Below are 27,192 nucleotides of genomic sequence, written 5' to 3'. Positions count from 1 at the left end.
TTTTATAATTTAAAATTTAAAATTATTATTATTTATATTATTTTAATATATTAATTTTAAAAATAATTTTTTTAAAGATATTATTTTAATATTTTTTAAATAAAAATGCTTTACAAATAGTCTTTTAAAAATTAATTTTAATGTATTTTTCATTTAAAAATATATTAAAATAATATTTTATTTTATTTTTAAAATTTATTTTTAATATTATAATGTTAATATAAAATAAATAATTTTTTTTTCAAAAATGCAATTATACGTCACCGCCACGAAGTACCTAAGACATACTCTCGCTGTTTCTGTGTAAGTTTGTTTGTTCGATTATCCTATAAAACAACCACTGAATAAATAACACATCTGTCATCACTTTCTCTTACATACCCGTAATACGATCCCTTTTGTTTTCATCTTCATTTCTCACATAGACACCTACCAATCACACAGCTATGGCTCCTCATGGCGAGGGATCGGAGGAAGCCATGGTTGTTCAAGATGAGAATCGCAAACCCATCTCTTCCATCCTTATCGTTATCGGTACTTTGCTCTCTTTCTCTGTCTCGTATTTATCTGTCTGGGTTTCATTTCATTCCCTTGTTTATTTGTTTTTGTGTGTGTAATAGCTATGCAAACAGAAGCCATGCCTATTGTTAACAAGTTTCAGCTCAAAGAGGACCTTGATTCTGTGTGAGTTGATATTCTGTTCTTCTGTTTGTTTATGTTGTAAATGGATTTGATTGTGGGTTGCTGTGATTGATCGTAAAGATGGTTCTATTCATTTCAATGTGTGACAAAGTTGCAATCTTTTTTCATGAAATAGCTAAAAGATCGTTTTTTTATGTTGTTTTATTGTTCAAGTTCCATTTTTTTTTTAAGTTTGACTCTTTGTTAAAAGAATCAAGTACAATCAGTAACGGTGGTATATGATGGATTACCAGATCAAGGAGTATTTTTGTTGAATTTCAATTAGTAAAATACTGAAAGTTTTGTCCCTTTTCCTTTTGCTGAGTGATATGGGTAATTCGTTTTTTATTTTTCTAAATGAGGTTTGATTCTCTTTAATCTACAGTAAATAACCTTTTCTTTTTCAAATTCTGCGGGGTCATTATTTCTTGCTAGAAGGTTTTTATTTTAAGCTTGAACTTACAAGTTTGCTTTCGGAACTTTATTTACTGGAGAAAGATGGATACTGGAAATGACTATTTTTTCATTGTTTGTATGTTGTTACCCCTTACTTCGTGTTTATTCTGATAAAACTGATATCATGGAGATTTATAGGGTATTCAAGTTTGTGAAAATGTGACTTGCTTTTGTTTTCTATTTGATACCATATATTATGTGTTGCTTGGTTGGGGCGGAGTCTTATACGCCAAAGAATGATGATGATTCAGGTTTCCAAAAGGGGTGCCTTGGGTTAGATATCATGGCGTTTACAAAGATCTCCATATTGACTTAGTATGGCCTGGAAAGGATTCAACTCTGGGTAACTTATTTAGCTCTTGGGGGTTGTTCTTTTTTATTTTCTAATTGTGTTTAAAGCATCAACTATGCCTTAGTTGCACGACCACGATACTGGGATAACATGTTTATCAAATATTCATGTTTTGAAAGTTTATATTCAGGCTGTTATGTACTGAATTCCTTAAAACTATAAACTTCCACCTCCATCAAATTCACACATTCCAAGACACACAGTACTAAATCTTGTATTCACCTGTTCTGGACATGGATATGGGATATGGATTCTATCTAGGTTCCTATTGTCATACAATAACTAATGGGGTGTCAAGGAACAAATGTTCTTTTATCTGTAGCTTCCTATAGCATAATCATTCAAGCATGCCTTTTCAGGGGTTGATAGTGTGGGCACAATTTCTGCATCTCTTGTGACCTATGCCGCTATCCAAGCATTACAGCCAGACTTAATTATTAATGCAGGCACTGCTGGTAGTTTTAAGGTATGCTCTTCCCCTATGTTGTATGAACTACAGATTTAATTATTTCCAAAATGTTACTGGTCTTCTGGTATTCCATTTTTCATTTGATATTTCACTGTTAAGATTATTTTTTTCTTCCACATAAGCAAGGTTCATTCTTGTTTTCTTTTTTTTTTATACTGTGCTTTCGATATAACACACCAGCTGTCTGTTTTGGATCTGCGAATGCTATTATTTGCTAGTATTGAAAAGAGTTCACCCTCCTTTTATAAAAGCAGTAAAATACTGACTGCCATTCAAAATATTCATGTGAAACAAAATAATGCATTTTCTTTTAAATTTCTACCAAAAGCTGATTGATGGAAGCTTCCAGGTCAAAGGAGCATCCATCAGTGATGTGTTTCTTGCATCTGACGTTGCTTTCCATGACAGAAGAATCCCTATTCCTGTAAGTGTTCCTTGCGTTTTCCAAAAAAATTTTTCTTGCAACTGTCAATGAGGCAAAGGAACCTAAATTTTTGGATTCTGATGGCCAAAACCTAAATTTGAAGGCCATTAACAAAACCTATTGTTCATTTTATTCATAATATCCTGTGATCAAAATAAACTACTTATCTCATTAGTGAAACCTGCAATCTGGACATAAAGTTGTGTAGATGCTACAGGTTGCTGGAAGTCCTCATGAGCTTTGGCACTCCAAGTGAAAAAAACTCAAAACAAAACTATGAAAGCACATACAAACTCCTAGCAGATGGCTAGGTTGGGTGTGTGGTTTTTAATTCTGCTTCATAAATGATGATTTTCCTTTTTCTGTACTGTATTTTTCAGTATCACTACTGTGCCTAAGCCTTTTCTGCCTCTTTTTTTCTTTTTTTTTCTGGTAGGTTTTTGATCTCTATGGAGTTGGCTCAAGGCAGTCTTTCTCAACACCTAATCTCTTGAAGGAGCTTAACCTAAAGGTGATTTTTATTGAACATTTCCATCCCTTATCTCTGTGCTGGATGCTTTCTTTTTGCATTAGTTTTCAGCTAGTTAATGCTTTGAGGCTCTTACCATTTATGAGATTGGGTCCAAATAATTCTAAAGGTTCCCAATAAATATATAGTCTATTTCTTATGGCACTATAGTCTTGTTTTTCTGAAGAAAGAAACCATGCTTTTTTGGGATTTGACTGGTGAACTTTACAAAATTAGGATCTTAACCTTTTGAACATGGTTAATGATCCAATATCACATCATCAATAAACTCTAGGAAGTAGTGTGTAGTTTTATTTATGTACCTGCTTATTGCATACTCTGCCAATGATGATGCAGTGCTAGTTAACTGATGGCAGTGAATGGTTGAAATTCTGTTTGACAGGCATATATCAATAAACTATGCTGAATATTTGCCTACTGCATGATATGGAAACTTTCTGCATTGTTTCATCTGGACGCCTCCAATGACCTTCAAAAATTTTAATACACTATGTTGATGTTTCAGGCTGGGAAATTATCTACTGGAGACTCTCTGGATATGTCCCCACAAGAAGAAGCATCAATTGTTGCAAATGATGCTACAGTTAAGGACATGGAGGTAAAGTTGAATTCTTTCCTGATAACATGGGGATAACATGGGGGCTGAAACATCCCCATCCCGATGAACTGAGTTATGGACTATGAGATTTTTTTTTATTAATTGCTTGGTGCATATTTAAGACTTAACCTTCAATGTTCAGGTTCTGTTGATATTACTGAACATGTCATTTGCCTTTCCTTTTCTTTTCCCTTTTTTTTTTTTGTCTGAGGACAGAAGAAATGGGACTGAAAATGTAGATCCTTCCTGTATTGCTACATGCTAGATGTTTGTCTGCAGGAGCTTCCTATGCTATGATTCTTGTTAAAATTGGAATGCCTGCCTTGCAAATGGACTCTTTTATCTAATAATCTAGTTAGACAGATACAAGGTCTTGGAAATGCTCGTTGCCATTGCCTTTCATTCTCCAATTAGTCATAAAACATGCACAAGTACCTGACACCATTTCCATTTAGCAAATGGAGTTTAACCAGATGATGGGAGTTTTAGTGTACAAAAATGCATGACTTACAGGATACATTGAATGCAATTTCCTTCGATAAGTTCTGATGAATCTTCAACAGCAGTGTACGATATACAGCCATACATCATCATATCTTGAACACCTTTATGCATATTAAACTTGAATTTCATTTGTTCTGGAGTAATGTACACTGGGATTTTGCTGTATTGCTCCAAAATGGCAATTTTGGGTTTTCTCTGGAACTAGGAATTTCTTGCAATTAGCTTAGCTTATCATCCTTTTTAGTGCAGCTCACAACCTTTCTCGCTTTATATGATAGGGAGAATGACACATTAACTGAAAATACCTTTCTCATTCCTAAATTTTATATGTTTCTTGGGCTCCTGAATAAGTATTTGATATATTTGGCTTCAGGGAGCTGCTGTTGCTTATGTGGCTGATCTTTTGAAAGTCCCTGCAATATTCATAAAAGCTGTGACTGACATAGTGGATGGTGAAAAGCCAACTGCAGAGGAGTTCTTGCAGAATCTAGCTGCAGTGACTGCTGCACTTGACCAGGCAGTCACCCAAGTAGTTGATTTCATTAATGGAAAGTGTCTCTCTGAACTTTGATATGATGTGACCTTCACTGCCTGATTCTTTTGAAGATACATGTGAGGAAGTGTCAGATGAACCATTGTTCTATGAGATATACAAAATAGGTTTGAAATATGATATTCAGCTTAAAGTCGCCATAGTTCATAGTTTGAGTAGGACCAATGCTCTTAGGTCTGGTGATTTGGTTTCTGTTTCCCACACTCGACCAAGGTTCAAGCATTGGTTCCAACATGGTATGAGTAGGTATATACCGTTAATCTGCCAAAAAGTTGATATGCTGATTGTTATTTGTTCAACGACACAGTTTGGATTATCTGGTTCTAAGCAAAGCGTGGGTCAAGTCCACATCATGTGGTCTTTCTGCAATTGGGTGATGGTTGCAGCGGGGAAGCTTCTTATAACAGAAGAAAAAAGGTATAATCAAGGACTCTGCAGTTAGTTTCTATAGTTTGGCAGTGAAGCTAGTTTCAGTGAAAGAGATGTCGTGACTGCTTATGTTCAGTTGCATGAACTGGCATTTGAATTTTTCGATGACAGGCATTGTATATTCTCATTACTATTGATATACATTTGCACAAATATATTCATGGTTTGGTTTTGTTGTCATAAAAACTTTCCGACTTCTACGATTTGAGCAACCTTAGCCTGCAATTCGTGGACTCATTTTTATTTGATGGCCAGCCACCTGCAAACTACATTCTATTAAAACACGTTAACCTTATTGTTGCGGAAACCTTTTCTAGCATAAAAAGTGACGTTCTCCATTATACGTGACGTGCTTTGAACCCAAGTAGTTGGGTATCCAAATCGGGTGATCATCGAAGATAAATTATTATCTGGTTTTTAAAGAATGGTCTGAGGGAGGGTTCAACTATTATTTCAGTAGAGATGTGATTTTTAGATTTTACATTACCCTCTGTTGACTTGCTCCTATTTTCTGTACTGCTTATCTTTTTGGTACAACAAGAGATAAACGATGTAATAATACAAGGCTGGCGCATCTTCTTTTTTAATTTTATGTTTATTTTATGCAAGGATTTGGGGCAGCATGCTTGGATAAAAGCAAGCACCACATCAGTGCAGCAAGTTGCAAAGCCAGCACCAAATATCAACCAAGATCTTTAAACATAATCTGCATGAAAGCCTTGTTTCTCAACTACTGCCGTTACCCTAAATAAAAGAACGCAGATTTATGTATCACTCTGTATGAATGAAAATACAATTATCCCATCAACCTTATTTTAATATCTTCAGCATAAAATGCAGCTGTATATATGAGACGCCTGCCTTTGCTTCATAGGGAATTCAAGGGGTCTGTATAACATCTTCTAGCAAGTGTATCACATTCTTCTGGCAGCGAAAACATGGGGTATGAACAGATCGTACAGGGAGGCTTGACAACGAAGGCCAACCCTAGCAAAGCTACAATTCTGGCTCTTGGCAAGGCATTCCCTCCCCAGCTAGTCATGCAAGAGTTTCTGGTTGATGGATATTTCAAAAACACCAATTGTGATGATTTGGAGCTCAAGCAGAAGCTAACTCGACTCTGTAACACTACTAACTTTTCTTCCGTTTATTTTTTCACATCCAGTTAACTGCTAGTGAATGCATGCATATCCATATCTATTGAATCTATAAATGAGAGATCTTGTGGGGGATATGACACTCACAATATATTGGTTATTTTATGTGCATTCTTCTAACTGAAAAACTCACATTTTCACTTAATGGAAACTTGCAGGCAAATCAACGACTGTGAAAACTAGGTATGTGGTCATGTCAGATGAGATACTAAAGAAATACCCTGAACTTGCCATTGAAGGCCTCCCTACTGTCAAGCAGCGATTATCTATCTGTAACGATGCTGTCACACGGATGGCTATTGATGCTTCACGGGCTTGCATCAAGAAATGGGGCAGACCTGTATCTGATATAACTCACTTGGTCTATGTCTCATCGAGTGAAGCTAGGCTACCAGGTGGCGACCTTTACCTAGCAGGAGGTCTTGGGCTCAGCCCTGAAACACAGCGGGTTATGCTATACTTTGCAGGTTGCTCTGGAGGTGTCGCTGGCATTCGAGTTGCCAAGGATATTGCTGAGAACAATCCTGGAAGTAGAGTTTTACTGGCTACTTCCGAAACTACTATTATCGGTTTCAAACCACCAAGTGCAGACAGACCGTATGATCTAGTCGGGGTCGCACTCTTTGGGGATGGTGCTGGAGCTATGATAGTAGGCACAGATCCAATTCCGGTCACTGAAAGCCCTCTCTTTGAGCTTCATACAGCAATCCAAAATTTCTTGCCAAACACTGAAAAGACTATTGATGGGAGGCTAACAGAGGAGGGTATCAGCTTCAAGCTATCAAGGGAGCTTCCTCAAATAATTGAAGATAACATTGAGGGATTCTGTCACAAGTTGATAGGAATCGCCGGACTGACTGACAAGGATTACAACAAGATGTTTTGGGCAGTCCATCCAGGCGGGCCTGCAATCTTGAATCGGATGGAGAAGAGATTTGATTTGCTGCCTGACAAACTAAATGCTAGTAGAAGAGCTCTAATGGACTACGGCAATGCTAGCAGCAACACCATTGTGTATGTGCTGGAGTACATGATAGAAGAATGCAGGAAGATGAAAGAAGGCTCTGAAAATTGTGATTGGGGCCTGATACTGGCTTTCGGACCTGGAATTACCTTTGAGGGTATTCTTGCAAGAAACCTAGCTATGTAATATATGATATGATGGCGCCATGAGTATTATAATAACTTGGTTCTCCTACAGCTAGTGGCAGAATAGCTCTGATTGCATTTTCTTGGCCAAAAAGCTCCTTTACGTAACATGACAGCCGCATCAATTCGTAACTATTTATCAAAATCACCCCTAAGCCTGCTCAAATGTAACATGACAGCCGCATCAATTCGTTTTTAACTACTTATCAAAATCACCCCTAAGCCTGCTCAAGACATGCTCTTATATCAGTTTTGATGGGTATCAAAAGTCAGCACCTCATAAAGGTAACTAGATTTGCATCAGCTCTCACAGCATGAACAGAAGCGAATATTAGCGTCGAAAAAATAATTAAACATCCATTAAATTATATTTTAAGTACGAATATCCAACCAAAGTTTCTGCATCCCCAGCTTTACAAGTGAACCCACTTTTCTCCAGTCATGATTTGATAGAGAAATTTCACCGTGTGGAGAACAAAACAGATATGTTGCCCAAGTCAATTTTAGGTGGCAACGTTGCTCTTCGACCACACCATAAAAGAACTTTAGTTACACCACTCCAGAGGGGAGGCGGAGAACAAGCTGCCCTCCAAATACACTGCAAGAAAATTACAATCAGATATACTGCAAAAAAAATTGTACCTTGATGTTTCAAATGCTCTTCTGGTAAAAGAATGAAATTCAAACATTAGCGAACCTTTTGACATAATAATAACAGAAATCTGCTAGGATGAAAGTCTGGACGATTTCTGAGATGAGAACCATAGAAGGCCATAATCCATACCCCAAGGCCACCAACAAGTGTCCACGAGTATCTAAAACCTGTTTAAAAGAAACAAGACTTTAATGGTAATTGCAACTCTAATCAGTTTATATTTTGATGGAAAAAATTGTTTCAGCCAAAGATTAGGAGGAAACAATATGAAGTACTTATTTTTAGACAAAAAAAAAAAAAAAGTGCATTTGACGCATAAATTTTGTAAAATGACTCCTACAAAAACTGTGCTAGCATCAGGTTGGCATGATTGACTAGAAATAGTAAATGGGATGAAGAATGAGAATCTCTGCCCATTCCAGTATCATTGATAACCACTATTCAATCCTATTCGGTAAATTGATTATTTTATCACAATAAACAATATGTGGTTTTGTAAGGTCTGTCTAAGACAGCAATGTTCCGCATTTTGATTGCATACTCGAAATAAAGCTCTTGTGACACCGAAATCACTTCATGATGTGGCCAGCTATCTGAAAGCATCAATAGCATTTAAAAGCAGCAATAAAAGCAGAGAGATACCAAACACAAACCCACTGGCAGAGCACTAAACGTATCAGAAATTTTCAAGAACACCTAATCTGATAAATTTAGGCTCCCTGGTTCGAAACATTTTTGTATGTTCCCTTTGGAACACATTCTAAAACCAGCTATATGAAGATTCAGATCTGCAAGAACAAACCTGGAGAACCCAATGGGCACAGCTCAAGAACCTTGCAACACCCAATGCAAATACATAATGAGCAGTGAATGGCTCAACAATCTGAAAGTAGAGGGAAAAAAGGATGAGTTTCAACTTTCATTTTGAAAACCTACTAAACTAATACTTTTTACATAATGAAATCAAAGCACCAAACCTTGGTGTTTTGCATGACCCGCAACTGAGGAAGCACAGAAACAGCTTCCAGGTATACACAGAATGCCCAGAGGATCCGGTTCAGTAGGTTATGAGCTGTTGACGGATGAATAAGCAAAGCCAAGACAGCACAGGGTGCCGCCTGCATCCAATTCAAAAGAAGGGTATGATTTAAAGGTATTGCATGAGTTAAAGGTCTAATCATTAACAAATAAATATTCATAATCATTCCAGAGAAATAAAGAGAGCTTGCTAAGCATGAAAGAAAGAATTTGAACTTGAATGTGAGAAAATCTAAGCAGCAACCTTAGTTGCATCCACAAGTTTGTGGCAGTATCATAAGGAGTATGCCATTGTCATGGAGTAAGCGATTAGAAAAGAACAAGAACAAAGAAGTATAAAGGAGATATTACAACTAAATAGTGAATATTGAAGGGGAAAAAAAAAATTAAAGAAGAGAAAAACATTATACTAATTCAACTTTCTAAATTTAAGTATATAGTTGAAGGGATGTACACAAAAGAGTTCAAGGATGCCCAAAAAATCCTCAATCAAAATGTACAGTAAAAAAAGAATAAAGAATTGACTGCTACAAACATATTCTCGATAACATTAACACCTAAGCTTGGCTTGTGAACAAAGCGGTATTCATTCCCAGGTGAAAGAAGCACAAACTTGCCAGAAATGCCTTTATTTTACATTTAAACTTACATTAATACAAACAAATGTAACTGTAACAGGAAAAATTAAATAGTCTTTCCTATTGAGTAGCCAGAAATATACCTGTATTAACAAAACAGTGTGGAGTTAATCAAATACTCACCACATAATATAATGCAAAGTTGTCTTTGTCCTCCATGTAACTCGACTTCAGATTAAAACGGATCATATAAATAACCCACAGGGTTGTTGCCAACGTAGCTAAATCCAGTATGGTATGTATATCATATTCCATTACGAAGCTGCAGTACAACCTTACAGCTAAGAACATGGCTGTCAGCTCCTGAGTTTTCAGAGACAATCCTGAAAAACATTAAAATAATGTTAAAAGACAAAACTTTGCATCCAAAAACTAAAGATATAACCACAAAATCATTGAACCACAACACGTTCCAAAATTTCGCAGAAAAATCCAAGCTTTCTTTCTAATTACATTAGTTCCCATCAAACAAACAAATTTATCAGTTAAACAACAACAAAAAAAATCCAAAACTTTATTTCAAAAGCTAATGATAAAACCACAAAATCATTGAAACACAACAAAAGAAAACCCAACATTTTGCGCAATAATCCCAAATCTCTCTGATTCCATCAATTCCAAACAAAATTTTATCAAAACAACAAAAATGATCAACCAATTCAATCAATTCCGAATAAACAAAAAATAAATAACAACTCGTTGATCAACAAAAAAAATTACTGAAATTTACCACAAGAATCCTACATTTCCCTCTAATTCAACCAATTCCCAATAAAAAATCAATTCATTAATCAGAAAAAAGTAAAAAATAAATAAACACTAAATCAGTGACGCACAATAGAAAAAAATCCAAAATTCAACAAAAAAATCAAAACCCTATAGATTTGGGATTCCGTTTAATTACCAGCACAAGTTTTCTCTTTCATTAACTTATAAATAAGCACAGAGATTCCAATGGAGTGAACAGCCTCAGCAGCCACAAAGAGGTTATCGTGATCGTGTACGATGAATCTGAGGAGCACCAGCGCTGACATTCCAGCCACCACCGCCAAAAACGCCTTGACCTTCGGAGGCTGCCGTCGCACCCACGTCGTAACCACATGGATCGGTCTCCTGGGTGGCCTCATCGTGGAATTCGATATGATTTTCCTGAGAAAGTGATGGAAATTGAGGGGTAATTAGGACGATAGATTGAAAAAGGGAGGGGATTTTTTTATTGGGCTTTCGCGGAATTAGTTTCTTTCCTGTTATCGTTTGCTTAATTGTAACTTTTGTCTGAAAAGAAAGTAAAAGTCAGCACAGTCACTTTAGTTTCAAATAAGTGATTAATTCAACCCATACATTTTAGTTTTATTCAAATTATATCCTTTGATTCTATTTTAAGCTAACATGTACTGACCTTCTTATTTAATCGATTCATGCAAAAATAAATTTTAAGCTAAAATCTCGATTACTCACTACCCTAAATATTCAAGATTTCCTGAATCAATCTTATTAGAAGTCTTGTGATTCTAACCATTTAAATTATTATTTTCACGTACAAAACCTGCAACATTTTAACAATATTTTTATTTCCAATTACCATGAATTTGAAGTTACAAACACATACCAAAGTTTTAAGATGTTTAAATTTTATGATCTTGAGTTTTAAATAATATTTGACAATGAAATGATTGTAGGGTGTGGTTTAGATGATTTTGGAGCCAGATAATGGCACAAGGCAGGATCAAAACTCTGGAAAAATCAAAATAGGAACTTGAACTGCGGGCAGGAAGCTACAGAGACGAGGTTCACATCTGAAAAAGACCGAGGGGTGTGTGTGGATAAGCTAGACAAGTTACATCAGAAGGTCCACGAACTTGATCTCCTAATGGTAGGCTTCATTTGTTTGTCTTCCTCGAGTGCCACCGTACCCAAATGAGAAGGGTCTTCCAGCATCATTTTTGCAACCAAGTAACCAGCAATGGACCAGGTTTGGAATTTACGAGCCTGTTTCCCAATGAAACGACCAAGTTTCCCATCGTAATATTCCGGCCAGTTGTCTTTTATTAATCGTGCTTCGGCGAGCTCGATAGCACGTCTTGCGATTTGGGGGCGGCCAGTCTTGATGCATGCCGCGGTGAGAAGCCACAAGAGCACTGCATCCATTGCAACAGCCAAAATGTCTCAAAGATGATCTCAGCAGGGAAATACAGAAAGGTTACACCAGAGAGCTCAACATGGTTGACAGAGTAAAATAATGAAGATTTTAAGCAGGTATACAAGTGGCGTGAACAGTATTTAACAGCGTAGGTACAAAATATAACTGTTGTTTCAATCGAAGGCCAAAATACATGAAAGAACTTGCATAAAAATAGTTTAAGCTCTCTGATCAATGACTTGATGCATGAGTGGGATCAGATTCTCCAACAAAAAATGGGGTGCTTACAAGGCCTTTTTTTATCTGATAAGAACAAGAAACTCTGGATCGATGTGTCGGGGATTAACATTCAGCGTTTCAAGGGGATAAAAACATGTAAATACTTATTCAATAAAAATTCAAGCAAAGGCGTGGCATAGCAACAAAGTTAATCATTTTGGGCCTCATTTTATCAAATGCATTATGCAGGCCAGATCTGCAATCAACCAAAAAACCACGGCAGATGTAGTTGCTTTATGAATTTGTTAACCTAAGGAAAATGTAGTGCAGTAGCATACCTGGCCAGGATCCTCCATTGTGGTAACTCCATCTAGTGTTTTTTGGATCACATCCTGTAACAATCCGCCATTCATGGCTCTCTATTGCTGGATAGATTACCTTGAGTGGCATTTCCCCAACCAATTCCTCCCACCGTGATTCTATAAGATCCATTATTGCGGTGGATTGTTCAGGGGTTGCCAAGGATGACAGAATTGCAATACAATTACCCAAGCAAAACCAACGGAAGTCCATTCTTGCAGGACTAACATTCCCGATAAAGTAACCACCACGGACTGGCATAAAATCAAAAATCCATTCTGGAAGAGAATCAGGTATCACATTAAACTTGTTAACAGCAGTATGAGAATATTCCTCTGTTTTATAGCGATAAATATCATTAAGCTGTTTCAAGTCAATCCAATAATAACTCCTCATGTGAAAACTTAAAGCGTGAAGGCGTTTTGTAATCCGTTCTACAAACTCATTCCCCTCCTCATCTTGCTTCAGTAAAAGTAAAGCACATCTTAAAGCCATGAAGAAAAGTGCTTGAATTTCAATGGGATACCCATAAACACCCTGAAAGATGCATAGCCAAAGACAATACATTATTTGAACTTGAAAAATAAGCAAAGGATGAACATAGCAACAAGCACCACATTAAGTACAGTCCAGGCGGACAATAGATTAAGAGATGCCTCATTTGTAATTAACCAAGGAAACTCACCATTCTGCGATCAACCATGCAGCATCCATCGGCGCAAAGAAGAGTCGGGAATGTGTCAAACCCCTCTGAAAGACATAAACTCAAAATTAGGCGCATACCCTTCTGACATTCTGGCTTTTCAGCCAATGATATGTCGCCTGTGGACTTGGTATATGCTCGGAGTAAGAAAATCCACCAAAACCCAGAATCAACAGGAGCCACTCTTCCTATTGCACTCTCACCAAAATCTGCCATCAAAGTCTCATTGTTCGTGACAGGATCGTGGAGTACTTTAAAACTTGCAGGCATTACCCCTTCTCCAAGCTGGAATCTGTCAATCTTTTTCTCCCATGATTGAAGGCGTAGAGTCTTCAAGATGAAATTCTTGACTATTTCAGGTTCCCCGTTCATCAGAAAAGCCAATGCACTTGGGACAAAATCTCTTACAAACACCTATGAAAATAAAGAAACCAAATTAATGTACAAACTCTAAACCCTAAAAGATTCCAAGACGCCGATTACAAATGCAAGACTGTCATTCTTATGCGATAATATCAGATACATACATGCAAAAAACATGGAGTGGTAGAAAGGTTAACTTGGAACACGAATCATAATCGCATTATAGACACAAAGATTATCAAAAGGCAGAACGAAAAGGAAATAAATATCCCCTGAATGTAGCTTCAAACAAATCAAGTGAAAGGTCAAGCAAAAATTGCAGCCATCCAACTAGCAACAAAATGATTCTATCTGCAGATAGCTAATACCCTAATAAACAAAATTTCTTATCATATAAAACAAGGTAGTAAAAATCACGGGGTCTTCACCTGATCATAATTCACCTGTTCCTCGGAATTATCCAGTGCTGCTATGGTTCCAACAGGTTCACCACGAAAATAAACCAATGATCTCCTCAAAGCCTCCCAAGCATCAGCCACAGTTGGATGTGTCTCAACCCCAAATTGTGATAATGGAGTATTAAACCCTGACCTTCTACCGGGAGAAGGAAAACAATTAAGGTGGTCAATTAACCTAAAATTATTCTCAACTCTTGACGAGGGACGAGGAGAAGGAATTGGCAACCCAGTAGACAATTCGCTTAGGGACCTTTCATCGCATGATCTTTGCCTATCCATATTCAAAGGCCTTGGTGGCCTATCAAAAATCCTTGAGAAATCAATTTCTTCAATTTCAGCCATGTCACAAAGGGTATCAGCATTTCTCAAGCTTCCATTTAGAGACACATCCACATTAATACTAGACATTTGTCGGATGTTTTGCCAATGACAAAACACACAACTTTGAGTGCAACACCTTGTACAAACAACCTGCAATTGAATTCACCAGAAACAACCAAACTCAATGCATGTAAGAGAAAAACTTGTAATAACCGAGACGGATTTTTCACTCCCTCTTTGAAAAACGAAGAACAAAGATTCAAGACTCAACCTTTCTGATCAGTTTTGACAAGTTTTCTCATCAACCAAACAGAAAGTCTTAACTTTCACACACGAAGCCCTCAAAGTTTCAAACTTTTTATTCGAAAAAAACAAACAGCTACAACAAACCAAGTTATTTGCCGAACAAAAATAAGACCAACTCCAAAGACAGCTTCGATGACCCAAAAAAAGGGAAACAAGCAGAGAGCAAGAGAGAGAAAAGAAGACGCACGGGCTTGCTTTGGAGAGGGTGACGAATGAACAGAACCGAAAACCATTGAATCAAGTGGGCCCAAAATGCAAAATGTGGTACTTTATTGGTAGAGCATAACAGACAGGTGAGGCTGCTTGCATGTACAGACGGTTCGTGGGTCCACGTGGGATTCAAAACTCGATACTTTTGTACATGGAGAAGACAAACCTCAAATTTAGTTCCTAAACTATTGCTCAATTATCAATTGAGTCCTCACACTGAAACTCACCTTGTATTAGAAATTCTTAAATTAGTCTCCATTCAAATCTGTTAAGCAAGTTTCGGCCTAAAGTGCATACCTTGCCCTAGTGCTATAAAATCCGCTCTGCCTAGATGGTTAGTCTATTGAACTAACACCCTGGCTGCTTGATCAGGCTGATGGATGGATCAAGTTTTAATATACTGTTTAATTTAAATATCAAAAGGATGTTGTCTCGACGATTATTTAACATGATAGAAGAGGATTTAATTCAGAAATTCTGTCATTAGAAACTTTATTGGGAACATGTTTAACTTAAGATCTGACAGCAGAACCGATAGATATTCTGGGGGCTAGTTTAGGGCATCCTTATAATAAGTTTGTGAAGGTGCATGAGCTTTGGAACTTGAGCCATGAAAGTAAAAAAAATGAAATGGACACCAGTCCGTGACGTAATAATGCAAAGGGATCTCCTCTTTCTTTGCAGAGTGGAAAGATGTCCTTTTTTGGCAGGGCGACAGTCTTCGTCATATCCAATAAGAGCTGGCATTGGTAGTTGGTTTTTTTTTGCACCCATTATGCGTTGGGATCGCCATGGAATTTATTGTGCCCATGTTAGCATGAACAATAGGAGCAGTGAAATCCTGTCTGTTACTCTGTTACCTACACCAGGGAAATGATTATATATATATATATATATATATATATATATCGTAGTCATTGAAATTTGAAAAAAACCTAGATATTTGACGACACGAAACCACCATTGAAAAGAAAAGGAAAGGGAAGGAAATACAATAAGTACCAGAAAATTTTACATGAAAGTAAAAATAAGATTATTGCATGTTACATCATAACCTTAATCATTCACAAAATTACACAGATGAGTATAGAGAAGCACGGATATCATGAAAGAGATGTTATATTTATAGATGTTAATTTGAAATCATAGTAAGAAAAAAAAAACAGAGACTAGTCTGCTTACTAAATAAATATAAAAAATTGTATAAATAATTTAATTTTTCTAACATGCATATTAATATATAGGACTAAACAAAAATTAAAAATATTACTTATTTATAGAAATACTTTAAAATTAATAAAATTTTATTTTTTGTTCTTAAAGTTTTATTGCTTATTACTTAGTGTAAAAAGATTTTCTTAAATAAACCTATTAAGATTTCAACAGTAATACCTTATTTAGATGCACTATTAAATAAGATTTAATAAAATAAAAAAAGTTATACTCAAAAAGAAAATTAAAAATTAAAAAATTAAAAAAAGTAATTGAATAAACTTCTGAATGTCTTTTCACTTATCCAAGATACTAGTTTATCGGACTTGAGATCCAAAATATTAATTGCGAGCTATGAATCTTTATAATTCATGAATATTTAATGTCCATGATTTATGAATGTTCATATTAATAAATGTTTATAGTTCATAAATTATTCATAATTACATTTATTCCCGCACACATAATTAATATATTGATTCGTATACCAAGATATGTGGAGACTATAAGAAATTATATATAAAAAAAAACACGTACTTAACAGTAAATATATTTTATTAATCAAATCTAAGCTTTGAGTCCATCTACATAGCTATTTTGAGTTTATAGCTATTTTGAGTTTGAGATTTTTGTTATCCAAAGGTTATTTAAGAATATTTTTTCACTAATATTGAATTTGTTTTTCAAAACATGTTTATTATCTCATATTAAAGCAATTATATTCGAATATAAATTAAATTCAACATGATTTTAATCTCAAGTGTGTGTTCAATATCACTGTAATTAGACCAAATTAAAAACACTGATTACATGTTTTATAAGCCATTCTAACAATTACATCATGATAGTGACTATTCACAAGATTCATTTTTAAAATTACACAAGTCAGTCATCATGGAAACTACAAGAAAAATGCAAGGACATTATAATAGAATAACAGTGATCATTTAATTACAAAACATTGTGGGGAGAGATTCACGGTATTCAAGTTATAATTACGGGGTAATTATAAAATAAAAGAGAGATAGATAAAAAGAAAATTACATACTGAAAAAAAATATACATTTTTTTCTCTCTCTACCAATTCCCCCTTTGTTTTACGTTCACCTCTCTTCTATGCTATAAATATTCAATAACTACAGCTTGAATATCATGAAACTTGTAAAAATACATGATACTCTCAATGTGCAGCGATATGGAATGGGAAATATGTTACACGCTATACATCATAAGAGGAAATATTTACAACATCTATCGTGGAAAACATATGACAAGCCTTCTTGCAGGGATTGGAAAACATATAAGAAGCCTTTGGTTTGGAAAAGTAATGTCACTGTGAATGTATAAAACACCCCATCAAAGCAGTGACCATTGCAAATTCGGATGGAAATAGTCTTCTTGCAGGGTTTTTGCTGTGCGTGTGTGATTAGGGAGCATTAATTCTTTAACCAGAGACATATCATCCACTAGTGGAAAGACTATAATTCTTGGCAGAGGAGGTTGATTAGCATGAAATTCTCACTCAAGCAAACTAAGCTAGAGAGTAAAATATAGATTTTATGTGCGTTAGAAATCAAAATATTCCTGAGAACTTGGAAGGTCGGCGAAATTAGGATCTCCCGGACTCGCGGCCTCCATAGGCCTCCCTTAACTTCCAGACCAACCTCTGCCTTTCTGCGATTTGAATAACGACGATGCGCAAGAGGGAAGCTTGCTTGGCCCATCAACTTTCGACGAACCTTTTCACATGATGAGATTTATCGATAATGGATAGTTGCTTAGCCCATCAACTTATAATGATTTATCAAGCCCCAAAAAAATAAAGAATCTATCCCTCAAAGAAATTATTTTAGTTCCTTTTTATTTTTATGTTTATGATGTATTAAGTTTGTTATTTCTCTTTCTCTTTCTCCATATCAAGCCCTGACGAAGTATTTATTTAATGGAAATTTAAAATTTAGAAGAGAAAAAAAAATAGGAGTACACCCTCAGACACCAGTTATGGACCCAGTAATTTAAATGCAGAAAAAAGAAAATCACTTTTCAGTTCTTTTGTACAGATTACAGAGCCTCTTTTGCGTGAGATGAATGGCTACCTTCAATATAAATTGGAAGTCAGGCCTCTATTGTTGGATGTTCACTGCACAATGAAATCTACCAATAATCTACTAGCCTGCTTTTTGCTTGAAAAGCTATACATAAAAACAGAGGATATATCTGAAGGAGCTTGGCCTTAATTTCTTGAAGAAGGTTTACAATGCTATCTTGTCATTTGCAAACCAATTAACTCTATTAACTAGAGACCTTAACTTTGATGATGATGATGATGATGATGATGATGATGATGAGCTGAATTATGATAGAATAGGATTCAGCAATTCTTTCAGACACGCATCATATGCAAAAGCAGTTGAAACGTTGTTGTGCTCTCATGAGTTTAAACTAGCCATCCGTAAGGATATATGCTCCATTCCAGAAGGGCAGGCGAGCCAATGTATTCGTCAGTTAACAGTAGATCTATCAGAATCTATTGAATGGATGAAGAGTACTTGCTCATTGGGAGACGGGGAAGTGTTTGGTGAATCAAGTGTGAATTGCAGCATGCATGGTTTTGATTTGCAAGTGGAACTTTTTGGAAGAGGATTGTACTGATGCTAGATTCACTGAATATCACAGTCGGGAACAGCAGCATTGTTGGACGGACTATAAAGGACTTGATGGCTGTAATCCGTCCTTACATTAGCATTATGGTTGGACTGGAGCCAGAGAGTGTCAATGAGTTCATCTCTTCTGTGACAGGAAGAACATCTGATGTCAGGCTTGCTGGAAACACAGCTGATATGCTGAAATTTGGTGCGTCCACCCACTGGGTCCTTGTGTTCTTTTCTCGTATGTACATGTCCTGCCGAAGCTTATACAGGCAAGCAGTCGCCCTTGTATCTCCAGATGTATCAAGAAAGAAGTCAACGGTAATGAGAGATCCATTTACAGCATATTCTGCGTGGGGTTGGATGGGAAAAACTGGTTGGACAGATGGGGGCTATTTTTTTTTGGATTGTCCAACCTTCAGCCTCTCTGCCTGCCATTAAATAATCTTTTTCTTCTATTTATCTTCAGGGAAGCATGGCAGATTGCTGTCCTCTAATTTATGTATTGCATACTATGGTTCTTCAGAAGCTTGTTGATTTGAACAGGCAGATAAAGTCTTCAGAGTACATGCGGTAAAGCAATGATAATATTGTAGCAATTTTATGTCAACATTTTTTCACCCACCATCACTCATGAAAAGTACACTAAAGTCAACTAAATATTTTATAGTAATTAGCAGTTGTTTGGTAATTATTAATTGCTACTAAAACTTTTATTTTTTTTATAAATAGAGATGAAGAGAGAGCAATGCAAGTGTACTTGAAAGAGTGAGAAATAGCATATTTAAGAAAAACATTGAATATAAAAGTGAAATACTAGGTTTTTTTGGATTGTATGGGGCTGAGTTAAGTTTTTATATTATTTCTTTAATAATATATAATTTGCTATTTTTATAGACATACTGATTTTGAAAAACCACATAAATCTACTTGTTTATATTTTATTTATATTTGTTTTCGGTCCATGCACAACAAATATTGTCCGATTCAAGTTGCTTGATGATGCTGGCTCATCACTGTACCGCAAAAGGAGCAGAAAGTGGAACAAACACATTACCACTGTGAAGCAGGAGGCAGCAGATCTTACTGGGTTCGTGATGAGTTACCTCTCATTATTGATTAATAAACAACTTGCAGTCTACTCTTCCAAAGCTGGAAATTGTCTAGATACCTGCAACCAAGCTCTGCATGGAAGTGATAAATGGGTTTTGGATGTCTGTCCCGTGAATGAGAAGTCATTGCCTGCTGCAATTTGGGGGATTATTTGCCGAAATATCAGTATATGGTCCATTCATGCTAGTTAGAAGAAGTTGAAGATGTTCCCCAAGCATGCAATCCTTATCTCTTCCATCTATAACAAAAGGCTGTACAGAGGGGGAAAGGCATCATACAAATGAAACTGGTATCCTGAATAAAATTTCTTTTCATTAAATCTCAGCAGAACTTCTGTCCGATTCTCTTCTGTATGAACATAAAGTAATTAAGGGGCAATTTTACATACAATCCCCCTGCTTCTCATGTGAATGCACGCATCATAATACAAACATTCAGTTCTGAAGCCAACTGTTGTTTTTCATAGTGTTGAAACTGCCTCTTTTCATAGTTTGTTCGCAGGCATTTGGCATCAAGGTTTTGCAATTTATTGGAGAAATCAGTCCTGCCACTATTTGGGGACACCGAACTGAACGCGTCACCTAAATGGCAAGAGGATTTAAGTGCACTTGAAAACTCATATGTTGTTTCAGGCAGAAAATCCTCCACATGTGATGAGATTGCAGTGGGGAAACCGATTTCCCATTTATTGTCTGAAATGCCTGCAGATATTTCCAGAGAATTGGCCATCATGAAATTTACAGCCTGTCAAAGTTTGCCCAGGCTTTTGTGTTGGATGCCAAAAGGATATGTTAATTCAAAATCATTCTCACTTTATGTCACTTGCACACTCAATCCTGAAAGGTAAAATTGTGCCCCTCATCATTTCCAAACCGCTATGCTTCAACGTGTCTTCTATCTATGTTTGATTCGAGCAAGCATACGCAGATTGTTTATGTAGGTTTTCCGCATGATAGCACAGTAGATGAATAAAAAACTCTCTCGTTATTGTCCTGCACGTTGCACATGTTAAAATTGTGATGTCCACTAGTTTGGAGTAAAGCCAGCATGTATCCAAAAATGAAATGCAAACCTCAGGCCCTCACTAACCCTCCATTCCCCTCTCCGTGCCCTTGGAAGTATATGTAATGGTTTGCACTTGCAGTAATTAGTCTTACTTTCGCTTGAAGTTTCTGTTGATACATATACTTTGTATCATGCAAAATATGCTTAAGTTTCACCCATCTGTTGTCTACATATATGCAAAGATGAAACAACCCCCCCCCCCCCCCCCACACACACACACACGCACCATCTCTGTGTCCTTGATTATATGCAATGATGTGTGCTTGCAGTAATTAGTTTGAAGTTTCTGTTGATACATGTACTTGGTATGATGTAACGTATGCTTAAGTTCTACCTTTGTGTGATATCTACATTTCAGGTTTGTGATTGGCCACCTGTTAGAATGCGGGGACTCATTCTTCTCACGTGAACAGTCTGGGCTTTCAAGGTTGCTGGTGACCTGCCGGAAGGCCCTGAAATACTTAATTATGGCGTGCTGTGAGGAGAAAATTGGAACTACACAATCCTCACTCATTCCTATTCTGTCTGAGGATGTACGTTCTGTATTATGGCTTTCCGAATCGATGTCCATCATATGTGTTCCTAACTCTGAGCAAATATCAATGTACTTGTGCAGTTGACTCCATAATTGCTAAGAAACCTTGCACAGAGCTACCCAATTCTGATGTTGCTCAGGAACAGAGCAGTGTGAACAAGTCTAATCCATGTTTGGATACCTCCAATGACTTCGAAAGCTGGAAAAGTGTTATCATTATCGCTGAAAGTTTGGAGGAATAGACACAAGACTTGATTATTTCTTTGAAAGATGATCTTTTTAAGAACGCGGGAAATGAAATTGATGTTGTTGATTGGAACAACTTATCTTCGATAGTTTCTTGCTTTTGTGGATTCATGTGGGGCCTAGCATCTGCGTTGGACCACACAAATGCAACAGATAGTGATTATAAGGTGAAGCTGCTGACATGGAAATCTGAACCCATCTCAAAAATTAGTCATGGTACTGGATGCTGTGTTGACGTGGGCTTATAGCATGTATGTTTTTGTTATGTGAACTTATAAAAAAAATAAAAAATATATATATGAAAAAAATTGTTGCAATTTATAATTTTTTAAGAAAAAACTATAAAAATAAATTTAGATAAAATACATAAAAAAAAATCATATAAAAAACATTGTGGTAATCTACCGTGTTTTATGAGGGAATATAAAATTATAATTTTCAAGCAACTCAATATTAAAAAATAAAATTAATAAAGATAACTTTAAAAAAATTCATAACAAAAAAAATATGTGGGGAATGACTATAGCAATTCACAATGTTTCAAAGAAAAAGATACAAAGTTAAATTCTTAACCAATTTAATATTAAAAAAAATAGAAGCAACAAAGATAGTTTTGAAAAAAAATCATAAAAAAAACCTATATAGAGAAACATTATAGCATTTCACAATATTTTATGAGAAAAATTACAGTTGTAATTCTTAACCAATTCAATATTAAAAAAATAAATTTGACAAAGATAATTTTGGAGAAAATCATAAAAATACATAAAAATCATGTGGAGAAACACTATAGCAATCCAAAATATTTAAAGAAAAAAATCACAAAACTAAATTATTAATCATCTTATTATTAAAAAAATAAATTCAACAAAAATAATTTTAGAAAAAAAACATGTAGAAAAATATTGTAATAAAGCAAAAACTATATAGAGAAATACTATAATAATCGACAATGTTTCAAAGAAAAAAACTATAAAGTTAAATTCTCAACCAGTTTAATAGTTAAATTCTGAAAAAAATAAAAAAATAATAAAAAAATAATAATTTTGATAGAAAAAAACATGTGAGGAATGGAAAAAAAATACAAAAAAAAAATTATAGTACTTTCCACGTATATTTTAGAGTATTGTTAATAAATGTGTTCGCTGATTTTATTTGTTTTGCCTTCCACATACTGCTTGTTGAGGATGATCACCAACCTGAACATTTATATGATGCTCGAAATTCTGTAAAGTCTAATGATAGCAGCATTATACTGGGTTCGGGTGACTCCCGGAAAGCTACTGTAGATAAACATAGTTCACAGCCGGATAATAGTTCTACTATTGCCAGCGTTCTATGTAAGCTTGCCTCATATGAATGTCAACCATTAAAAAAGGATTGGTTGCAATGTTTTCTAAAAGGTAATCTTCCTAAGGCGGCAGTACTCATCAGGCAGCTATTAATTGCTGTTTCAGCTATTCTGAGGCTCAATTTACAGACTATGTGTACTCTCTTTTTGTCTAGCATGGTGCCAAGTTTTATTGGCATATCTCAAGTCTTGCTCTTGAAGTTAGTAGATGGCACTGAGGTGCCAAAACCATTCTCTTTTGTTTGGTTAGATGGTGTTCTGAAGTATCTGCAAGAGTTAGGGAATCATTTTCCCATAACGAATCCTACCTTGACTAGAAATGCATATGCAAAGCTACTAGTGTTACTCTTGAAGGCCTTAGGAAAATGCGTATCTTTACAGGGGAAAGAAGCTACTCTGGCTTCTCGCGATAAAGAATCAAGCACTAAGACACTCCACAGTAATATAGGATCAGCATCTCTTTCTTATCCGTACCATTTAGATGAATTTAAAGCTAGGTTAAGAATGTCATTCAAAAGTATGATAAGAACACCATCAGAGTTGCATCTTTTGTCTGCAATACAAGCTATATAGAGAGAGCACTGGTTGGAGTCCATGAAGGCTGCCCAATAGTTTATGAGATTAATACTGGGAATGTAGATTAATACTGGTTACAGTGTTATATGTAATAATATTGATAATTTTTGTAATCCAGTGAGTCGGAACGGTGCATTGCTTTACTTCAAGAATCTGAGCGTGGTCTTCTTCGCTGCTTGGAGTTGGTGGGTGTTGATTTATCAGTCAGAAAAGGTTATTCTTCGTGGGGAGTTCAAGAGGGGGTAAAATGTGCTTGTTCCCCCCCGGAGGATCCATGAGGAGGTGTTTGATGTTATCTTGAGCTTGCAAGATGCAGTGAACATATATTTATGAATAAAAAAATACTTTAAAAATCAAATAACTACTACATTCCCAGCAACCCTCTAAATATCTATTGCGAGTTTACTCTCAGTTCACATCTAGTATGTTTTTGGTTTATGTGTTGCAGTTATTCAAGAAATTATACAGTTTGGCCTTTATTAGCCGTGTTTTAATTTGTTTGTTGCTATTATTATCCACAGCAGCGGAAGCAGAGAGAGATCGCTTCAAGTTTTTATCCATTTACATCTGGGTGTATTAAGGAAATGGCCCGTTTAAAACTGGCATCAGAGCTTATTTTAATGTTCCTTGCAATTTTGAAGCATAGCTATCATTGTTCTGATATATGCAGTTCCACTTCAAATTTAAAATGTAGATTCATGCAGCCCTAACAAGACCAATTTGCTTTTCAATTGATGTTCAGAGAGATAGATGAAGCTCTGAGACCTGGTGTGCTTGCTTGCTCCTTTTATTTATTTTAATATTCTTTGAAGGTTATAAAAAAAAATATTTAGCCTGGAATGTAGCTTGAGGTAAAAGATTATTTTTAAAAAAAGAAATTATGTTTTATTAGTTTTACAAATAACATAATTTATCTTAGATTTTTTTATTTATCATTCATTATTATTATTTTAATCTTATTATTTAATTAACCCAATTCAATGAATTTAGTTAAGTTAATTATCCCAACTTTGAATTTTTCTTCCTTCTTTAGAAATATTGATCCAAGCATTGACTATATATTAGGTTTGTTTGAACTATTTTTTTATTTTTTTTAAATTAATTTTTTTTATTTGATTTGAATTGAGTTCCCAATTTATTTCCATTCGAATTTCACAAGTTAAATATAATTAATTTTAATCAATCTAATGTATTAATATTTTAATATTTATTTTAAAAAAATATCATTTAATATATTATCATTTTAATATTTTATTTAAAAATCATCCATTGTACTTCTAGCTTTTTACTTTCTAAGTTTTATATTTTTTTTAAATTATAAAAAAATAAATCTGATTTGCAGCATAAGACGATTAAAAAAAAATAGTGAATTTCTTAAATGCTTTCTAGTTTGATTACCGTGCCAATTGGATGAGTAGCGTGTCATTTGTTAATAGGCTTTAATGTTATTTCTCAGAGAGGGTGCATTCTGCTTCATGCTTCGATGATATTTCTACTGCCGACATGAGTTGAACACGCGGTAATTTTAAAAAAATATCTTTTTGAAAATATATTAAAGTAATTCAAAAATCTTAAAAAATATATATATATTTCAAAAAAAACACAAAAATAAAAACAAAATTAACACACACTAGACTTTTTAAAATAAAGTTTGGATAGACAAATTTAAAATCAGCACCATTGATCATTTAACCAATTGTCAAATCCATCAAATCAGCACACATCAGCGGCTCGGAAAGTCCCGATACAGCTATCAGATGGTCTCTTTGCTATAAATACAACTTTTGTGAGCATCTCCATACCAAGGATAAGAGAGCAGCGATGTACGACAACAGGAGAAGAAGTGACATCATCCATGATGCTTTCACTCTCAATCCTCTACCATATCCAGTTCTCTTCATCTTTGCAGTGATATCGTTCTTCTTCTGGATATCTTGGTACTTGCACCATGAAGACATTGTGGAGACTGCTGAGAAAGAAGTGAGTTGGCTCATCGTGGTTGTACCATTAGTGCTGATAGCCATGGTTCGTTGGCTCATGACACCGTGGGACAGGAGCCGGAGAGCACAGCAGCAGCCATCAGAAGGGAGCTCTCCATGGGGTGTGGCTGCTTTCATTGTATTGCTTCTTGTTTTGGTGCGGTTTCAATCTACCTTTCTTGATAACTGGCTTTTTTGACGCTATGCTAGTTAGTGTAGATTGAAGAATGGTTTTGTTCCATCGCTTGGTAACTTGGTTTATGTTTGAAAGACACAGTTTAGAGTTTGAAATAGAGTAACATATGTAACCGTTATGTCTGTATGTGTTTTGTGTTTATATGTATATATGTGTGTGTGCATTAAGATATGTGATTATGGTTTGAGTATTCATGTCTTGTTGGATTTTTCTTTGGTGGATCAGATGTTAATGAAGTTGGTCTTTTCTTCAGTAGCTTATTGGGGCTATGGCAAATTTGTATACGCTCTTTATTTAGCTCAAGTTAGAATCTTGATTAAAATGATCTAAAGCCACTCTGCCGACAGAATATTTCTGTTTGGATGCTGAGAAAGTGGAGTTTCAGTTTGCTGGGGAAGTAAGTGATAGAACTGTACTTGTCCTCGCTCAAAAGGTAAACTTCACTTGAAATGAGCCTTTTCTCGCTTAAACTCTCTCCTAGTTACCTCACCAGAAACCTTGAAGATAAGTTATGTTTTCTCGGTTTATTTTAATGCGGATATTAACTTTGCTTGATTGATTAAGACTAGTAGTATCTTACAAAAGACGAGTTTTCTCTCAAGACACTCTCCTGAATCTAAAGTGAAGTGGGCATTAGTCAAATTTGTCTTGTTCTCGGAAATCATCACCTCATCGAACAAATAATAAAGTAAATTTGTCTTGTTCTCAGAAATCATCACCTCATCGAACAAATAATAAAGTAATCTGCCAAGCAAGGTGGCAAGATCAATGTAATTCTGTGTCCACTGAATATTGATGAGTTCCAGAAGTTACGAACTCTATGAGAATCCAATCCATTTGCAGATGTCACTGTCTCTACCCAAATGGCTAGCTAAAAGCAACACTAGTTTAATGTCTCTCACTATTTATGGCTAGCTAAAAGCAACACTTGTTTAATATCTCTCACTATTTGACTATAATGACAGTAATAGTGTGATTACAATAGGCCGACTTCATGTATCAACTCAATAGTCTTGTCTTAAGAGAATCAATCCCCCCCCATTATATTCAAAAGATCAACTAGCAGAAGGAGATTGACAATTCACAAAGGAGTTCTGGGACATGTTAAGATAACAAACCAGGGGTAGGATTGGTGCAAAACACATTTATACCCCAGCTATCTCTCAATAAATTATTAAAGTATAAACAAAAAAACAAAAAAAAGCAAGTTTGATCGATGAAGAGGCACACCATATTTATTTTCTTATAAGTTTTGGTAGTTGTGATTGGGTGGTGGAAGAACAGTTCTTCATTTGTGACAAACATCAATTGTTTATTTAATCATCCAATCCTACGACTCCCTTCTTGGTCCGATGTTAATCAAGCCTTTTGCAAGAAAAAATCATCAAACATGTTTGTGGGGTCTAGCTCTGCGGTGACAATTTCTTGGCCTTATCAGTTTTGATTGAATGGCCATAAGGCGTCTTCTCTTATTCTAAGCCTGAAAGCTAGGACTTGGAAGGACTTTGATTCATCCAACCCCCCTTCATATGGGAACACACGTAAAGCATAATTGAATA

At 35.5% G+C, this 27,192-nt stretch overlaps 5 protein-coding genes and 1 pseudogene across 11 annotated transcripts; 4 read left to right on the top strand and 2 right to left on the bottom strand.

Annotated features, from left to right (window-relative positions):
* Positions 1–289: 289 nt before the first annotated feature.
* LOC105141382 (5'-methylthioadenosine/S-adenosylhomocysteine nucleosidase 1-like) lies at positions 290–5,162 on the top strand. 3 transcript variants are annotated; one of them, XM_011048580.1, is made up of 8 exons: positions 292–534; positions 621–684; positions 1,389–1,480; positions 1,849–1,955; positions 2,308–2,382; positions 2,819–2,893; positions 3,417–3,509; positions 4,387–5,162. In XM_011048580.1, the coding sequence occupies exons 1-8, from the start codon at positions 447–449 to the stop codon at positions 4,582–4,584; spliced, it is 792 nt and encodes a 263-aa protein (XP_011046882.1). In that variant the 5' UTR covers positions 292–446; the 3' UTR covers positions 4,585–5,162. The 3 variants fall into 3 exon arrangements, with proteins under 3 accessions (XP_011046890.1, XP_011046897.1, XP_011046882.1); XM_011048588.1 differs by lacking the exon at positions 2,308–2,382 and having other exon boundaries at positions 290–534; XM_011048595.1 differs by lacking the exons at positions 621–684; positions 1,389–1,480 and having other exon boundaries at positions 291–534.
* A 97-nt stretch (positions 5,163–5,259) lies between these two features.
* Positions 5,260–7,356, top strand: LOC105141369 (chalcone synthase-like). Of its 2 annotated transcripts, XM_011048568.1 has the most exons (3): positions 5,260–5,773; positions 5,870–6,117; positions 6,311–7,356. In XM_011048568.1, exons 2-3 carry the CDS (start codon positions 5,934–5,936, stop codon positions 7,300–7,302), a joined length of 1,176 nt encoding a protein of 391 aa, XP_011046870.1. In that variant the 5' UTR covers positions 5,260–5,773; positions 5,870–5,933; the 3' UTR covers positions 7,303–7,356. The 2 variants fall into 2 exon arrangements, with proteins under 2 accessions (XP_011046870.1, XP_011046865.1); XM_011048563.1 differs by having other exon boundaries at positions 5,260–6,117.
* Positions 7,357–7,630: 274 nt separating this feature from the next.
* On the bottom strand, positions 7,631–10,898 carry LOC105141353 (putative ER lumen protein-retaining receptor C28H8.4). Of its 2 annotated transcripts, XM_011048552.1 has the most exons (7): positions 10,537–10,898; positions 9,756–9,955; positions 8,934–9,074; positions 8,759–8,839; positions 7,999–8,123; positions 7,804–7,899; positions 7,631–7,760 (listed from the first exon to the last, which is right to left on the bottom strand). In XM_011048552.1, exons 1-6 carry the CDS (start codon positions 10,757–10,759, stop codon positions 7,851–7,853), a joined length of 819 nt encoding a protein of 272 aa, XP_011046854.1. In that variant the 5' UTR covers positions 10,760–10,898; the 3' UTR covers positions 7,631–7,760; positions 7,804–7,850. The 2 variants fall into 2 exon arrangements, with proteins under 2 accessions (XP_011046854.1, XP_011046848.1); XM_011048546.1 differs by having other exon boundaries at positions 7,631–7,899.
* Positions 10,899–11,254: 356 nt separating this feature from the next.
* On the bottom strand, positions 11,255–14,726 carry LOC105141334 (alkaline/neutral invertase CINV2-like). 3 transcript variants are annotated; one of them, XM_011048533.1, is made up of 5 exons: positions 14,690–14,726; positions 13,846–14,346; positions 13,037–13,468; positions 12,330–12,888; positions 11,255–11,770 (listed from the first exon to the last, which is right to left on the bottom strand). In XM_011048533.1, the coding sequence occupies exons 2-5, from the start codon at positions 14,281–14,283 to the stop codon at positions 11,475–11,477; spliced, it is 1,725 nt and encodes a 574-aa protein (XP_011046835.1). In that variant the 5' UTR covers positions 14,284–14,346; positions 14,690–14,726; the 3' UTR covers positions 11,255–11,474. The 3 variants fall into 3 exon arrangements, with proteins under 3 accessions (XP_011046835.1, XP_011046819.1, XP_011046828.1); XM_011048517.1 differs by having other exon boundaries at positions 14,468–14,722; XM_011048526.1 differs by having other exon boundaries at positions 14,587–14,722.
* Positions 14,727–21,217: 6,491 nt separating this feature from the next.
* On the top strand, positions 21,218–23,526 carry LOC105111103 (uncharacterized; annotated as a pseudogene).
* Positions 23,527–25,279: 1,753 nt separating this feature from the next.
* LOC105111097 (uncharacterized) lies at positions 25,280–25,636 on the top strand. Its single transcript, XM_011006354.1, has one exon. It carries the CDS (start codon positions 25,280–25,282, stop codon positions 25,634–25,636), a length of 357 nt encoding a protein of 118 aa, XP_011004656.1.
* The last annotated feature ends 1,556 nt before the right edge of the window (positions 25,637–27,192 follow it).

This window comes from Populus euphratica, unplaced genomic scaffold (genome assembly GCF_000495115.2).
Source record: "Populus euphratica unplaced genomic scaffold, PopEup_1.0 scaffold3.1, whole genome shotgun sequence".
NCBI lineage: Eukaryota > Viridiplantae > Streptophyta > Magnoliopsida > Malpighiales > Salicaceae > Populus > Populus euphratica.
This window is presented reverse-complemented; position numbering and strand designations above follow the sequence as displayed.